The sequence below is a fragment of the Dermochelys coriacea genome, chromosome 6 (genome assembly GCF_009764565.3).
Source record: "Dermochelys coriacea isolate rDerCor1 chromosome 6, rDerCor1.pri.v4, whole genome shotgun sequence".
In the NCBI taxonomy this organism is placed as follows: domain Eukaryota; kingdom Metazoa; phylum Chordata; order Testudines; family Dermochelyidae; genus Dermochelys; species Dermochelys coriacea.
This window is the reverse complement of record NC_050073.1, coordinates 7850716-7867709: the sequence shown is the minus strand read 5'-3', so window position 1 is coordinate 7867709 and position 16994 is coordinate 7850716. Positions and strand designations below refer to the sequence as shown.

The window sequence follows — 16994 nt, the reverse complement described above, 5'->3', positions numbered from 1 at the left end:
ATGGGCGAGGAACTCACCCTCGATATCTGATTGGTCCCTCGCTCCAGCGATCCCGTCCTTCCCTCCAATCAGACCTCACTGACAAGGAGTGGCAGTGGCTGCGACCATTGAGGAAGGAGGTCTCCTAGCAATCCCCGCCCTCTGCATGATTGGCATCACGGTTGCCCAATAGGAAGCGCTGGTGCGGGCGGGCTCCTCCCCGCCGCGTCGGGCCGGTCAGTGTAGGTGAAGATGGCGGTCCTGGCCCCGCTGCTGGCGCTGTTCTACTCGGTGCCCGGGCTCTGCCGCTGGCTGGCGCGGCCCTATTACCCGCTCTCGGCGCTGCTCTCGGCTGCCTTCCTGCTGGTGCGCAAGCTACCGCCGCTCTGCCAGGGCCTGCCCACGCAGCGCGAGGACGGGAACCCCTGCGACTTCGACTGGGTGAGCCCCGAGCCCCGGGACCGACCCCCCCTTAGCCCCCCCCGGAACCCCTGCGACTTCGACTGGGTGAGCCCCGGGACCGACCCCCCCTTAGCCCCCCCCGGAACCCCTGCGACTTCGACTGGGTGAGCCCCGAGCCCCGGGACCGACCCCCCCTTACCCCCCCGGAACCCCTGCGACTTCGACTGGGTGAGCCCCGAGCCCCGGGACCGACCCCCCCCTAGCCCCCCCGGAACCCCTGCGACTTCGACTGGGTGAGCCCCGAGCCCTGGGACCGACCCCCCCTTAGCCCCCCCGGAACCCCTGCGACTTCGACTGGGTGACCCCCGGGACCGACCCCCCCTTAGCCCCCCCGGAACCCCTGCGACTTCGACTGGGTGACCCCCGGGACCGACCCCCCCTTAGCCCCCCCGGAACCCCTGCGACTTCGACTGGGTGAGCCCCGGGACCGACCCCCCCTTAGCCCCCCCCCGGAACCCCTGTGACTTCGACTGGGTGAGCCCCGGGACCGACCCCCCCTTAGCCCCCCCCGGAACCCCTGTGACTTCGACTGGGTGAGCCCCGAGCCCCGGGACCGACCCCCCCTTACCCCCCCGGAACCCCTGCGACTTCGACTGGGTGAGCCCCGAGCCCCGGGACCGACCCCCCCCTAGCCCCCCCGGAACCCCTGCGACTTCGACTGGGTGAGCCCCGAGCCCCGGGACCGACCCCCCTTAGCCCCCCCGGAACCCCTGCGACTTCGACTGGGTGAGCCCCGAGCCCCGGGACTGACCCCCCCTTAGCCCCCCCGGAACCCCTGCGACTTCGACTGGGTGAGCCCCGGGACCGACCCCCCCTTAGCCCCCCCCCGGAACCCCTGCGACTTCGACTGGGTGAGCCCCGGGACCGACCCCCCTTAGCCCCCCCCGGAACCCCTGTGACTTCGACTGGGTGAGCCCCGAGCCCCGGGACCGACCCCCCCTTAGCCCCCCTGGAACCCCTGCGACTTCGACTGGGTGAGCCCCGAGCCCCGGGATCGACCCCCCCCTAGCCCCCCCGGAACCCCTGCGACTTCGACTGGGTGAGCCCCGAGCCCCGGGACCGACCCCCCTTAAGCCCCCCCCGGAACCCCTGCGACTTCGACTGGGTGAGCCCCGAGCCCCGGGACTGACCCCCCCTTAGCCCCCCCCGGAACCCCTGCGACTTCGACTGGGTGAGCCCCGGGACCGACCCCCCCTTAGCCCCCCCCGGAACCCCTGTGACTTCGACTGGGTGAGCCCCGAGCCCCGGGACCCGCCCCCCCCTTAGCCCCCCTGGAACCCCCTGCGACTTCGACTGGGTGAGCCCCGAGCCCCGGGATCGACCCCCCCTAGCCCCCCCGGAACCCCTGCGACTTCGACTGGGTGAGCCCCGAGCCCCGGGACCGACCCCCCCTTAGCCCCCCCGGAACCCCTGCGACTTCGACTGGGTGAGCCCCGAGCCCCGGGACCGACCCCCCTTAGCCCCCCCGGAACCCCTGCGACTTCGACTGGGTGAGCCCCGGGACCGACCCCCCCTTAGCCCCCCCCGGAACCCCTGCGACTTCGACTGGGTGAGCCCCGGGACCGACCCCCCCTTAGCCCCCCCCGGAACCCCTGTGACTTCGACTGGGTGAGCCCCGAGCCCCGGATACCGACCCCCCCTTAGCCCCCCTGGAACCCCTGCGACTTCGACTGGGTGAGCCCCGAGCCCCGGATCGACCCCCCCTTAGCCCCCCCGGAACCCCTGCGACTTCGACTGGGTGAGCCCCGAGCCCCGGGACCGACCCCCCCTTACCCCCCCGGAACCCCTGCGACTTCGACTGGGTGAGCCCCGAGCCCCGGATCGACCCCCCTTACCCCCCGGAACCCCTGCGACTTCGACGGGGTGAGCCCCGAGCCCCGGGACCGACCCCCCCCCAGCCCCCCCGGAACCCCTGCGACTTCGACTGGGTGAGCCCCGAGCCCCGGGACCGACCCCCCCTTAGCCCCCCCTGAACCCCTGCGACTTCGACTGGGTGAGCCCCGAGCCCCGGGACTGACCCCCCCTTAGCCCCCCCGAACCCCTGCGACTTCGACTGGGTGAGCCCCGGGACCGACCCCCCCTTAGCCCCCCCCGGAACCCCTGCGACTTCGACTGGGTGAGCCCCGGGACCGACCCCCCCTTAGCCCCCCCCCGGAACCCCTGTGACTTCGACTGGGTGAGCCCCGAGCCCCGGGACCGACCCCCCCTTAGCCCCCCTGGAACCCCTGCGACTTCGACTGGGTGAGCCCCGAGCCCCGGGATCGACCCCCCCTTAGCCCCCCCGGAACCCCTGCGACTTCGACTGGGTGAGCCCCGGGACCGACCCCCCCCTTAGCCCCCCCGGAACCCCTGCGACTTCGACTGGGTGAGCCCCGGGACCGACCCCCCCCTTAGCCCCCCCCGGAACCCCTGTGACTTCGACTGGGTGAGCCCCGAGCCCCGGGATCGACCCCCCCTTAGCCCCCCCGGAACCCCTGCGACTTCGACTGGGTGAGCCCCGGGACCGACCCCCCCTTAGCCCCCCCCGGAACCCCTGTGACTTCGACTGGGTGAGCCCCGAGCCCCGGGACCGACCCCCCCTTAGCCCCCCTGGAACCCCTGCGACTTCGACTGGGTGAGCCCCGAGCCCCGGATCGACCCCCCCTTAGCCCCCCGGAACCCCTGCGACTTCGACTGGGTGAGCCCCGAGCCCCGGGACCGACCCCCCCTTAGCCCCCCCGGAACCCCTGCGACTTCGACTGGGTGAGCCCCGGGACCGACCCCCCCTTAGCCCCCCCCCCGGAACCCCTGCGACTTCGACTGGCTGAGCCCCGGGACCGACCCCCCCTTAGCCCCCCCCGGAACCCCTGCGACTTCGACTGGCTGAGCCCCGGGACCGACCCCCCCTTAACCCCCCCCAGAACCCCTGCGACTTCGAGTGGGTGAGCCCCGAGCCCCGGGACCGACCCCCCCTTAATCCCCCCCCGGAACCCCTGCGACTTCGACTGGGTGAGCCCCGGGACCGACCCCCCCTTAACCCCCCCGGAACCCCTGCGACTTCGACTGGGTGAGCCCCGGGACCGACCCCCCCTAAACCCCCCCCGGAACCCCTGCGACTTCGACTGGGTGAGCCCCGGCACCGACCCCCCCTTAACCCCCCCCGGAACCCCTGCGACTTGGACTGGGTGAGCCCCGGGACCGACCCCCCCTTACCCTCCCCAGAACCCCTGCGACTTGGACTGGCTGAGCCCCGGGACCCACCCCCCCTTAGCCCCTCCCGTAACCCCTGCGACTTCGACTGGCTGAGCCCCGGGACCGACCCCCCCCTTAGCCCCCCCGGAACCCCTGCGACTTCGACTGGGTGAGCCCCGAGCCCCGGGACCGACCCCCCCTTAGCCCCCCCGGAACCCCTGCGACTTCGACTGGGTGAGCCCCGGGACCGACCCCCCCTTAGCCCCCCCGGAACCCCTGCGACTTCGACTGGCTGAGCCCCGGGACCGACCCCCCCTTAGCCCCCCCCCGGAACCCCTGCGACTTCGACTGGCTGAGCCCCGGGACCGACCCCCCCCTTAACCCCCCCCCAGAACCCCTGCGACTTCGACTGGGTGAGCCCCGAGCCCCGGGACCGACCCCCCTTTAATCCCCCCCCCGGAACCCCTGCGACTTCGACTGGGTGAGCCCCGGGACCGACCCCCCCTTAACCCCCCCGGAACCCCTGCGACTTCGACTGGGTGAGCCCCGGCACCGACCCTCCCTTAACCCCCCCGGAACCCCTGCGACTTGGACTGGGTGAGCCCCGGGACCGACCCCCCCTTACCCTCCCCAGAACCCCTGCGACTTGGACTGGCTGAGCCCCGGGACCGACCCCCCCTTAGCCCCTCCCGTAACCCCTGCGACTTCGACTGGCTGAGCCCCGGGACCGACCCCCCCTTAGCCCCTCCCGTAACCCCTGCGACTTCGACTGGCTGAGCCCCGGGACCGACCCCCCCCCTTAGACCTCCCCGGAACCCCTGCGACTTCGACTGGCTGAGCCCCGGGACCGACCCCCCCTTAGCCCCCCCGGAACCCCTGTGACTTCGACTGGCTGAGCCCCGGGACCGACCCCCCCTTAGCCCCTCCCGTAACCCCTGCGACTTCGACTGGCTGAGCCCCGGGACCGACCCCCCCTTAGCCCCTCCCGTAACCCCTGCGACTTCGACTGGCTGAGCCCCGGGACCGACCCCCCCCTTAGACCTCCCCGGAACCCCTGCGACTTCGACTGGCTGAGCCCCGGGACCGACCCCCCTTTAGCCCCCCCGGAACCCCTGTGACTTCGACTGGCTGAGCCCCGGGACCGACCCCCCCTTAGCCCCCCCCCGGAACCCCTGCGACTTCGACTGGCTGAGCCCCGGGACCGACCCCCCCTTAGCCCCCCCCGGAACCCCTGCGACTTCGACTGGCTGAGCCCCGGGACCGACCCCCCCTTAACCCACCCCGGAACCCCTACGACTTCGACTGGGTGAGCCCCGAGCCCCGGGACCGACCCCCACTTAACCCCCCCCCCGGAACCCCTGCGACTTCGACTGGGTGAGCCCCGGGACCGACCCCCCCTTAATCGCCCCCGGAACCCCTGCGACTTCGACTGGGTGAGCCCCGGGACCGACCCCCCTTAACCCCCCCCGGAACCCCTGCGACTTCGACTGGGTGAGCCCCGGGACCGACCCCCCCTTAGCCCCCCCCCGGAACCCCTGCGACTTCGACTGGGTGAGCCCCGGGACCGACCCCCCCTTAACCACCCCGGAACCCCTGCGACTTCGACTGGGTGAGCCCCGGGACCGACCCCCCTTAACCCCCCCCCGGAACCCCTGCGACTTCGACTGGGTGAGCCCCGGAACCGACCCCCCCTTAACCCCCCCCCGGAACCCCTGCGACTTCGACTGGGTGAGCCCCGGGACCGACCCCCCCCCTTAGCCCCCGCCAGAACCCCTGCGACTTCGACTGGGTGAGCCCCGGGACCGACCCCCCCTTAACCGCCCCCAGGAACCCCTGCGACTTCGACTGGGTGAGCCCCGGGACCGACCCCCCCTTAACCCCCCCCAGAACCCCTGCGACTTCGACTGGGTGAGCCCCGGGACCGACCCCCCCCCTTAGCCCCCCCCAGAACCCCTGCGACTTCGACTGGCTGAGCCCCGAGCCCCGGGACCGACCCCCCCTTAACCCCCCCCGGAACCCCTGCGACTTCGACTGGGTGAGCCCCGGGACCGACCCCCCCCTTAACCCCCCCCCCCGGAACCCCTGCGACTTCGACTGGGTGAGCCCCGAGCCCCGGGACCGACCCCCCCTTAACTCCCCCCCTGAACCCCTGCGACTTCGACTGGGTGAGCCCCGGGACCGACCCCCCCCTTAACCCCCCCCCGGAACCCCTGCGACTTCGACTGGGTGAGCCCCGGGACAGACACCCCTTTAACCCCCCCCGGAACCCCTGCGACTTCGACTGGGTGAGCCCTGAGCCCCGGGAACGACCCCCCCCTTAACCCCCCCCCCCGGAACCCCTGCGACTTCGACTGGGTGAGCCCCGAGCCCCGGGACCGACCCCCCCTTAACCCCCCCGGAACCCCTGCGACTTCGACTGGGTGAGCCCCGGGACCGACCCCCCCCTTAACCCCCCCCCGGAACCCCTGCGACTTGGACTGGGTGAGCCCCGGGACCGGCCCCCCCCCCCTTAACCCCCCCCCGGAACCCCTGCGACTTCGACTGGGTGAGCCCCGAGCCCCGGGACCGACCCCCCCTTAAGCCCCCCCCGGAACCCCTGTGACTTCGACTGGGTGAGTCCCGGGACCGACCCCCTCCTTAACCCCCCCCGGAACCCCTGCAACTTCGACTGGGTGAGCCCCGGGACCGACCCCCCCCTTAGCCCCCCCCCGGAACCCCTGCGACTTCGACTGGGTGAGCCCCGGGACCGACCCCCCCCTTAACCCCCCGCAGAACCCCTGCGACTTCGACTGGGTGAGCCCCGGGACCGACCCCCCCCTTAACCCCTCCCGGAACCCCTGTGACTTCGAGTGGGTGAGCCCCGAGCCCCGGGACCGACCCCCCCCTTAACCCCCTCTGGAACCCCTGCGACTTCGACTGGGTGAGCCCCGGGACCGACCCCCCCCTTAACCCCCTCTGGAACCCCTGCGATTTCGACTGGGTGAGCCCCGGGACCGACCCCCCCTTAACCTCCCCCGTAACCTCTGTGACTTCAACTGGGTGAGCCCCGGGACCGACCCCCCCTTAACCCCTCCCAGAACCCCTGCGACTTCGAGTGGGTGAGCCCTGGGACTGACCCCTCCCCCCGGAACCCCTGTGACTTCGACTGGGTGAGCCCCGGGACCGACCCCCCCCTTAACCCCCCCGGAACCCCTGCGACTTCGACTGGGTGAGCTCCGGGACCGACCCCCCCCCCCTTATCCCCCCCCGGAACCCCTGCGACTTCGAGTGGGTGAGCCCCGAGCCCCGGTAACGACCCCCCCATCTCCCTCCCCCCCCGGGAACCCCCGTGACTTCGACTGGGTGAGTCCCAAGCCCTGGTACCGACCCCCCCTTAGCCCCCCTCCCAGGAACCCCTGCGACTTTGACTGGGTGAGTTCTGAGCCCCGTTACCGGCCGCCCCTTCCCTCTCCCCCCCTCCCCCCGCCCCGGGAACTCCTGCGACTTCGACTGGGTGAGTCCCGAGCCCCAGTACTGACCCCTCCCCCAATGCTGTCAGGATGCCCCAGCTCAGCTTCTGGCTGACTCACCCCACCTTGGCCAACTCCCATGGGTGGGCTCAGGTCCTTCGTGCAAGATTTACAGCACATCTACTCCCAGTGTTCCAGCCTGGACCTGGCAGTTCCCCGCTGGGGGTGAGGGAGGAGAGTGCAGGCAATGGGGACTGGGGGTGGGGGAGGGAGGCAGTGTAGACAATGGGTTGGTGTCATGCTCACTCCATCCTTCCTTTCAGCGAGAGGTGGAGATCCTCATGTTCCTCAGCGCCATTGTGATGATGAAGAACCGCAGATCCAGTGAGTACCCCCCCACCCCTCGCTGGAACTATTCTGCGAGCAAGAGATGAGGGGGAGGCATTCTAAGGACTGTTTTTAGGCTGCCATGGAGGGCTGGGCAGGCTTGGTCTCCATGTCAGACCACAGGAAGGACTCTGTCTTGGGAAGCATGTGGGGAAGCTCTGGACAGGGTCTGACTGAGGAGATCACGTGGCAGGATTGGGGAGATCCTACGGCAGCTCTGCCCCAAAGCCAGTGTGATGAGGTTATGGGGTCAATGTATGTTGGTGTCCATCCAGGGGGCAGGAGTGGGACAGTCTGTGTTGGACATTCCACATGCACCTCAGCATCTCCCTAGACTGGGGCATTTGTCTGGGGCTGACCTTCACTCCCATCTCTCCTCCAGTCACTGTGGATCAGCACCTGGGGAACATCTTCATGTTCAGTAAAGTGGCCAACGCGATCCTCTTCTTCCGGCTGGATGTGCGGATGGGGCTGCTCTACCTGACGCTGTGCATAGGTGAGATGCCACCTCGGGGGGACACAGCTGGCTCTGAACAGAATCGAGTATGTACAGTACCCTCTCCGCGCCCCGAGCCAAGTCGGTGCTCCAGGGTGCCCATGCAGAGTGACAGTCCCTGTCCTGAGGAGCTGCCTATCTAACTAGACCAGCCAGACCTGATGGGAGAGAGAATTGTTACTGAAACACCATTGTGTCTACCCAGCTTCTGCATCCAAATCTCTGATCCCACTGCCCTATGGTGCTGAGCAGTCAGAGCCAAACAACCTCATCTCCGATAAGGGGCACAGTCTCTGAGCCTCCTTACGTATTTCAGGAGTGGGGTTAAGTGTAGCCTTGACTCTGAATGTACCAGCTCTCCGCTATCAATTGGCTTTTTAAATGCAGCACCATTTTAGACTGGTAAGGGAAAGGTCTCGGGCTCCCTCTTGCTGCACTGTTTGGATGGAAGCTGTTCATGCTGCCCTGTCCCACCGGGGAGTAACTGCTCAGGCTGGGGTCCCACCTCTGCAATAGGGGCCTGTGCAGATCGCTGCTGCTGCTAAGACCATATTCCTGGCTTGTCACTCTGGCTGCTTCACCCCTCTCCTTGCATGTCTTCTTGGCTCCCCTTTCCCCAGACACACGCACCTGGTCTTCCCTTTCAGGGTCCTCTACAACCTGTCCCCACCCACCTATCTTCTGACAAGCGATCATGGTGTCCCCCACCCCACCCCTAGTCGGCCGAGGTCCCAACCTTCATCACTTAGCTGTTCAATTTTCAAACAGTCTCCTTCGTGCTTTCTCCCCTGCTTCCCCTCCCACTTGGGAGGAGCCCGCCATCAACATTCACAAAGCTCCCTCCTCTTCCTCAGGCCTCTCCTTTGCTCCGAAACCCACACAAAACTTGCTGTGGACTAGGTGGCTGGTGGGCGGAGACCACTGCCGACCATGCTGGTGGGTTCTGTCTTATTGCTCCCTGCCTCTACTCAGGTCTTGTCTTAGATGGCAAGCTCTGTGGGACAGGGATTGTCTGGTTCTGTGTTTGTACAGCACCTAGCACAATGTCCTGGGCCATGACTGGGCTACTAGCGCATATTATACAGTCGGTGTCCCTGTGCGCCTTAGAGTGAAACAAAGCTGTCATCCCTTGGCTGAGTCCTCTGTTCTGAGATCCACCATCCCTTTCTGTGAGTGCATTCATCCTCTTTCCGTCCTGTCCTCCTGACTCTGGAACAGCTCGGAGAAATCCCTGGTAGTACCCCCAGGGGAGATGTAATGTCCTGGTCCTCTGTTGGGGATGGGGGTGAACAATACCCACTTTCTAATGGAGACTTGCTTCAACCTTCACTACGATGAGCTCCCTCTCCCTCCAGCATTCCTCAGGGTGAGAAGCAGCCCCCCAGTCCCTTTCTCTGCTGTGACATGGGGCCTTTTAGAGATGGCTGGCAATTGGGAGACAGGCTGGCTCTGTGGGTTCAGGGCTAGGCTGGGAGCTCTGCCCCTGCCCTCTGTGACCCCGGACAAGTCACTGCCCTTTTCAGTATTTTGAGATCTCTGAATGGAAAGTGCCGAGTGTTGTTCTCGATAGGCTCAGCTCTTTCCCATGCCGTGTGGCGTACACTCAGGCATCCGTGCAAACACATTGCTTCCTACCTCAACGTACCACACATTCCACCATTACCCAGTAAAACAGCCACCTCCCCCATGCGTCTCAGCCACCCTCCCTGCTTAGCTTCTGTCTGCCACTGTGTGAGCCTGGAAAAAGGCTAATGTAGTGCCCATCTTTAAAAAAGGGAAGAGGGAGGATCCTGAGGTGGGTGGGGACAGGCCAGTCAGCCTCACCTCAGTCCCTGGAAAAATCATGGAGCAGGTCCTTGAGGAATCAGTTCTGAAGCACTTAGAGAAGAAAGTGATCAGGAACAGTCAGCATGGATTCACCAAGGGCAAGTCATGCCTGACTAATCGAATTGCCTCCTATGACAAGATAGCTGGCTCTGTGGATGAGGGGAAAGCAGTGGACGTGTTGTTCCTTGACTTTAGCAAAGCTTTTGACACAGTCTCCCACAGTATGCTTGCCAATAAGTTAAAGTAGTATGGGCTGGATGAATGGACTATAAAGTGGATAGAAAGTTGGCTAGATTGTCAGGCTCAACAGATAGTGATCAATGGCTCCTTGTCTAGTTGGCAGCCGGTATCAAGTGGAGTGCCCCAAGGGTCGGTCCTCGGGCCGGTTTTGTTCAATATCTTCATTAATGATCTGGAGGATGGTGTGAATTGTACCCTCAGCAAGTTTGCAGATGACACTAAACTGGGAGGAGAGGTAGATACACTGGAGGGTAGGGATAGGATACAGAGGGCCCTAGACAAATTAGAGGATTGGGCCAAAAGAAATCTGATGAGGTTCAACAAGGACAAGTACAGAGTCCTGCACTTAGGACGGAAGAATCCCATGCACCGCTACAGACTAGGGACCGAATGACTAGGCAGCAGTTCTGCAGAAAAGGACCTAGGGGTTACAGTGCACGAGAAGCTGGATATGAATCAACAGTGTGCCCTTGTTGCCAAGAAGACCAATGGCATTTTGGGCTGTATAAGTAGGGGCATTGCCAGCAGATCGAGGTACGTGATTGTTCTCCTCTATTCGACATTGGTGAGGCCTCATCTAGAGTACTGTGTCCAGTTTTGGACCCCACACTCCAAGAAGGGTGTAGAAAAATTGGGAAATGTCCAGCAGAGGGCAACAAAAATGATTAGGGGACTGGAGCACATGACTTGTGAGAAGAGGCTGAGGGAACTGGGATTTAGTCTGCGGAAGAGAAGAATGAGGGGGGATTTGATAGCTGCTTTCAACTACCTGAAAGGGGGTTCCAAAGAGGATGGATCTAGACTGTTCTCAGTGGTAGCAGATGACAGAACAAGAACTAATGGTCTCAAGTTGCAGTGGGGGAGGTTTAGGTTGGATATTAGGAAAAACTTTTTCACTAAGAGGGTGGTGAAGCACTGGAATGTGTTACCTAGGGAGGTGGTGGAATCTCCTTCCTTTGAAGTTTTTAAGGTCAGGCTTGACAAAGCCCTGGCTGGGATGATTTTGTTGGGGATTGGTCCTGCTTTGAGCAGGGGATTGGACTAGATGACCTCCTGAGGTCCCTTCCAACCCTGATATTCTATGCTAAGTTTTGCCTGAATCATGAGTATTGGAGCCACTGGCAGCCTTGTGCATTTCCACTGTTCCCTAGCCTCCATCCCTTCAATGCCATCCCCTTGTTCCCTGCCTGCTAACACATGCATCCCCTGGCTGGCTTATCCACCCCACATTTGGAGAGCTCACACTGTAAGGAGGCAGTGTTGTCTAGTGGATAGAGCACTGGAGCAGACCTCAGTTCTGTTCCCAGCTCCCCTACTTGGCAGCTTGCCTGTTGCAGGGCCTTGGACAAGTCAATTCCTTGGTTTTCCCCATCTGCATAATGGAGAGACTGCTACTGACCTCCATTTTAAAGTGCTTTGAGATCCACTGATGCAAAGCACTATAGAAAAGGTAGGTCGTGTTATAGAAATGTAGGGCTGTAAGGGATCTTGAGAAGTCATCAAATCCAGTCCCAGTGCTCAGGCAGGACCATGTAAACCTAGACCATCCTTGACAAGTGTTTGCCCAATCTGTTCTTAAACACCTCTAGTCGTGGCAATTCCACAACCTCCCCTGGAAGCCTATTGCAGAGCTTACCTACCCTTAGAGTTAGGGTTGTTTTTTTTGTGTGCCAGCTAATCTAAATCTCCCTTGCCATAGATTAAGACCATTGCATCTTGTCCTGCCTTCAGTGGACGTGAAGAACAATTGATCCCCATATAACAGCCCTTAATGTATTTGAAGACTGTTATTAGGTCCCCCACCTCCTCCAGTCATCTTTTCTCAACACTAAACATGCCCAGTTTTTAACCTTTCCCCACAGGTCAGGTTTTCTAAATCTTTTATCCATTTTGTTGCTCTTCTCTGGACTCTCTTAAATTTGTCCTTATCATTCTGAAAATGTGGCATCCAGAACTGGACACAGGACTCCAGCTGAGACCTCACCAGTGCCAAGCAGAGCCGGACAATTGCCTGCAGTGTCTTGTATCTAATACCCTATTAATACATCTCAGAATGAGATCAGCCTTTTTTGCACGGCATCACTGATGCTTGGTTCATGTTCCATTTGCGATCCACTCTAACCCCTAGATCCTTTTCAGCAGTACTGCCTCCTAGCCAGTTATTCCCCAGTGTGTAGTTTTGCATTTTATTTTTTCCTTCCTGTGTGTAGTACTTGACTTTATTGAATTTCACCTTGTTGAATTCAGACCAGTTCTCCAATTTGCCAAGGTCATTTTGAATTCTAATCCTGTCCTCTGACGTGCTTGCAGCCCCTCCCATCTTGGTGTTGACTGCAGATTTTATAAGCATACTCTCCACTCCATTTCCAAGGCATTAGTGAAAGTATTGTATACTACTGTACCCAGGACTGACCCCTGCGGGACCCCACTAGGTACCCTCTCCTGGTTTGACAGCAAAGCACTGATGACTGCTCTTTGAGTACACACTTTCCACCAGCTGGCCGCCCACCTTATAACAATTTAATCCCGACCACGTTTCCCTATTTTGCTTAGGAGAACATCACATGAGACTGTCGAAAGCCTGATTAAAATCCAGGTATATCACATCAACAGCTTCCCCCCCGTCCACTAGGGCAGAAACCCAGCATGAGATGCTTTATCCAACCTTCCTGTAAGGCCACAGAGCAAGCAACCTAGTTCTGGAAACCAAATGTTTGATTTCTGTGCTTGCCTGGGCTCCCTGCCTCCTCTCCTCAAATCTGTGTCCAAGCCCACAAAGTGCAGCCAGTCACAGCAGTCCCAACTCCTCACCTGTGTGTGTGTGCTGGGGGGTGAGTCTGTTTTAAGCCCGATTATACGGTTGATGAGTAAACAGCTGTTGGTGTGCGGGTTCGTACAGGGTGAAGTGACTCATGCTGTGATGCGTGTGTACTTTCAGTGTTCCTGATGACCTGCAAGCCCCCTCTGTACCTGGGCCCGGAGTATATCAAATACTTCAGCGATAAAACCATCCACGTGAGTATCGGCGGCCCCATAGCCCCCAGGCCACCATTTGCACGTGGGCTGCTGTGGCTTGGGGACCAGCTTGAGCCTGCAGTTGCTGATCTCTGCAGCCCATGCTGTGACCCCAGGGAGGAGGAACTGGGCTGGTGGTGTTGGGGCTGTGGTAGCAGGTGAGAGCAGTGCCCAGGTGGGGTGTGGTTCCTCCAGTAGACCCTTCTGTCTGTGCTGCAGGAGGAGCTGGAGCGGGACAAGCGGGTGACCTGGATTGTGGAGTTCTTTGCCAACTGGTCCAACGAGTGCCAGTCGTTCGCGCCCATCTATGCCGACCTCTCTCTCAAGTGAGTGGCACTCGGCTGGTAATTCGGTGAGTGGGGGAGGGGGAACCCCTGCCACCCTCTTGACTGAGACTGCCCCGGGGGCAGGGAATGGAGCTGACCCAGCTGGGGTTTGTGGTAGAGGATTCAGCCCAGCCATGTGCTCCTGCCCCACGCTCCCCTCTCTTGTATTGGGATCTCCCTGCACTAACTGCTTCTCCCCTCCCAACCCAGGTACAACTGCATGGGGCTTAACTTCGGCAAGGTGGACGTGGGCCGCTACCCTGATGTCAGCACCAGGTGAGCGGGTCCAGGCTGCCATGAGTAACTAGATCAGTCTCATGCCTCCACAATGTGGGCAAAAGTGGGCTAGTTCCACTCCCCCACCGCTGCCCGTCCCACACCAACCGACTCGGGAACAGTCCAGCCATGAGGATGCTGAGGGTCACTGCTTCACACCGAGGGTCTCTTCTCTGCTGGGATTTTCCCTGGAGGGATATGGCTATGTTGTGAACCAGACCTCCTTCCCTGGCTGGAGTAGCCCTGTGTAGTCTACTCCCTGCTCAACCCTGCTTCAGAGAGGTCCTGAAATTAATGAGCTCTGGGAGTCTGCGTCCCTCCTTGCTGATCCCGACCCTTGGGATGTTGCTGACTCCCACGTGCAACCACAGAGACTGTCCTTTTAGCTTGGATTGAGGTGGGGGTTGTTGCCTGGGAAGGGGAGTCTCCCCCTTTCCCTCTAGCCTGTGGGGCTGGGATGTGGATGTGTCCTAGGGGCAAGGAAAGAGCAATGCAGAGCCTGAGGAGTGGGTGGGGAGAGGGGTTGAGATTGGTGCTCCAAGGGGTCACTCTATCCGTCCGTCCATCCCCACAGGTACAAAGTGAGTACCTCACCCCTCACCAAGCAGCTGCCCACCCTGATCCTCTTCCAGGGCGGGAAGGAGGTGATGCGCCGGCCGCAGATTGACAAGAAGGGCCGGGCCGTCTCCTGGACCTTCTCCGAGGTGGGATGCATGCTGTAGGGTGAGGGGCATGTCTAATCCACGACCCTTCCTGGGCTGCTGCAGCAGCTGTCTAGCTTCAGCTCTGCCTGTTCAATCGGTGGGCTCTTTTCTGAGCATTGGGGCATGGCTCTGTTGTGCCAGCCACGGCTGGATAGGGCCATCCTCTCTGTTGGGTCCTTCCCCTGCTGAACTCCTGCCCTGGGCCAGAGTTACTGGCTTCAGGGCAGAATTCTCCTCTTAACCCATTTCCTGTGAGCAGGGGAGCTTCCCACACACCTTCAGGACACACCTCCCCCCCAAGCTCCTTGCTCCCCACTGCGACATGACTCTGGGCAATCTGCACCCAGCCTGCAGGGCATTGAGGGATCCCCTTACCCCAAGCTGCCAGCGGCTGGCCAGACCTATGGCGCTGCCCCCTTCCTCCTCTGTTGTTCCTGGAAAGAGGCTGTTGCCTGCAGGAGGTTGAGGCGGTGGCAGGGCAGGCGCTGAGATCTGTTTCTGTGCCGCAGGAGAACGTGATCCGGGAGTTCAGCCTGAATGAGCTGTACCAGAAGGCCAAGAAGCTGTTGAAGCAGCGAGATGAGGGGCAGAAGGAGCCACTGGAGCAGCAGGATACCCTGGCGGCCAGCATGGAGCTCCCCAATGGCGAGAGCAAGAAGGACAAATAGATCTGCCTCGCTCCCTGTAGTTGCCCCCCATCATCCTCTCCTGGCCGCTGTGCCATGGTGCCCAGCACAACCCGTCTTTAAGATGGTGCCGTGATGATGAGGGGAGCTGCATGAGGGAGTCACCACCCTCCCTCTGGGGCTCAGCTGTGCCCTGGCTCCTCACTGGGCCATGCTGGACTGCTTATGTCTCTGCAGCATCTTATTTATTCCTGTTCCTCTCTGGCATCACCTAAAGAACTGGCTGCAGGCTGCTGATTGGCTGCAAGGGGTGGGCAGTGATTGGTCCAGCAGGGGCTGGGGGTAGAATTCCCCTAGGGCTCTAGAGCCGCTGGGTTTGAGGGTGCAGCCTCTCCAGGTTGAATGGAACCAAGGGGGGCTGGGTGGGGGGGAGTGTTGACTTGGGCTGAACCAGCTTGGGATGAGGATGTATTGCGGATGGGCCCAACCACTTCTTGCTGGAAGATATTCTCTCCTCCCCCCTTTTCTGTTTGGGGGTAAGGAGGTGCACGGGACTCCTCCTAACTGTATAGTGCATGTGTTGGGTGTAGGTCAGGTTCCCATTGGACCGGTTCTCCCCCATGCCTCGCTTGGGAGGGCTGTAGGCTTCCCCTGTTGGCTAACCCAGTGGCTGGGGGAATCTGGCCTGTGCCTAGCAGTGTGGGGAGAGGAGCTGGAGCGTATGTGCTGCTCTGGGGATGGGGGATAGAGCAGCCTGAGCATGTAACACACTCTCATCCCAGCTAGGGGCTGGTGGGAACTGAACTCTGCTGCTCTGGAGGACTCTTAGCCAGTGCCTGACTTCTGCCCCTTCCCCACTGAAGAGCCAGGCCGCTACTAGTTTCCTTTCCCTTCCTTCCAGCTGGTCTTGGTTTAACCCTTCAAGTGCCAAAAGTCAGCTCATGGGGCAAGAAGGGCAGGTGGTGCCTGGCTGAGTGTAGCACCTGAACTCTGTGCGAGCTGGAGGAGAGGAATTGACTGGATGGCCCTAGAGGGGCTCCCCTGTTCTGTGCCTGCAGCTACCTGGGGCACCGCCCCTCCTGAATCATAGCAAAGGCCTCTTCGTCCCAGCCATGAAGGGGAGAGGAAGTTGTGATGGCTGAGCAGCTGTGGCTCCTAGAAGCATGGAGTATTTGTCCTGTTAATCATCTCTTCCCTTGACAGTGTCTATAATAAACCAATTAAGAATGAACCCTCCCTTCCCATCTCGCTGTGTCCTGTCTCCTGGGGTGGGGTGGATGTTCACTGAGCCATTGCTCGTCTCAGCAGGCCAGACCTAGGTCCAGGGAGCTGCCTCCAGCTGCAGGTGAGTTCAGTGTCATGGCTCTGTAGTGGTGGCTGCACTCCAGTTTAAGAAGAGCTGTTGAAGGGTTCCTACCCTGTGGGACTGGCCCTGCTCTGATCTGTGGGTGGGAGGAAGAGGCTCTAGAGAGGGTGTTGGGCTAGGCTGCAAACCGTGGTCTGAAAGTCCTGCATCAGGACTCCTTTGCACCATGGAAGGGCTGTACTGGCAATGGCTCAGTGCTGAGAACCACCAGCAGGCCAAGGCAACAGGCCAATGCTGCCTGTTTGTACGGTGCCCTTCTGTACCAGGTTGGGTCTCGTGCACCTGAAAAGCCCAAGTGCCCCCTGCTGCTTATAGGTGCTTTGCTGAGTGTAAGCTTGCATGGCCACAGTATTCGGGTGCATGTTACTGTGAAGAAACTTGTACTGGTGGCACTGCTTGGAAGCTTGCAGCACCGAGGTGTCTCCTGCACACTGCTGTAGGGAAACTCATGTTCCATGGGTCCTGGCTGGGCACTGCTGTGAAGAAGCTCACAGTGCTGAGGTCACTGATGGGCACTGCTGTAAGGAAGCTCTCGGGAGCTGGGACAGGTCCCTGCTGGCACTGCTGTAGAGAAGCTCACGGCACCGAGGTCCCCGCGGGACACTGGCAGCCCTACACGCTCGTGTTGCTGGAGTCCCAGCTGAGGCCTTGGGAACTGCGCTGGGAGGGG

The 16994-nt window shown here is 61.8% G+C and overlaps 1 protein-coding gene across 3 annotated transcripts; it reads left to right on the top strand.

Annotated features, from left to right (window-relative positions):
• Positions 1-10: 10 nt before the first annotated feature.
• TMX2 (thioredoxin related transmembrane protein 2) lies at positions 11-16189 on the top strand. Of its 3 annotated transcripts, none has more exons than XM_038405483.2 (8): positions 11-420; positions 7385-7445; positions 7831-7944; positions 12950-13026; positions 13246-13352; positions 13563-13628; positions 14203-14332; positions 14842-16189. In XM_038405483.2, the coding sequence occupies exons 1-8, from the start codon at positions 232-234 to the stop codon at positions 14998-15000; spliced, it is 903 nt and encodes a 300-aa protein (XP_038261411.1). In that variant the 5' UTR covers positions 11-231; the 3' UTR covers positions 15001-16189. The 3 variants fall into 3 exon arrangements, with proteins under 3 accessions (XP_038261411.1, XP_038261414.1, XP_038261412.1); XM_038405484.2 differs by having other exon boundaries at positions 61-420; positions 14203-14209; XM_038405486.2 differs by lacking the exon at positions 14842-16189 and having other exon boundaries at positions 51-420; positions 13563-13617; positions 14203-14295.
• Positions 16190-16994: the final 805 nt, after the last annotated feature.

Coding starts and splice junctions, on each gene's coding strand:
- TMX2 (XM_038405483.2), top strand. CDS start 232: ATGGCGGTCCTGGCCCCGCTGCTGGCGCTGTTCTACTCGGTGCCCGGG. Junction 13,027..13,245: donor TCAGCGATAAAACCATCCAC/GTGAGTATCGGC, acceptor TCTGTGCTGCAG/GAGGAGCTGGAGCGGGACAA. Junction 13,353..13,562: donor TATGCCGACCTCTCTCTCAA/GTGAGTGGCACT, acceptor CTCCCAACCCAG/GTACAACTGCATGGGGCTTA.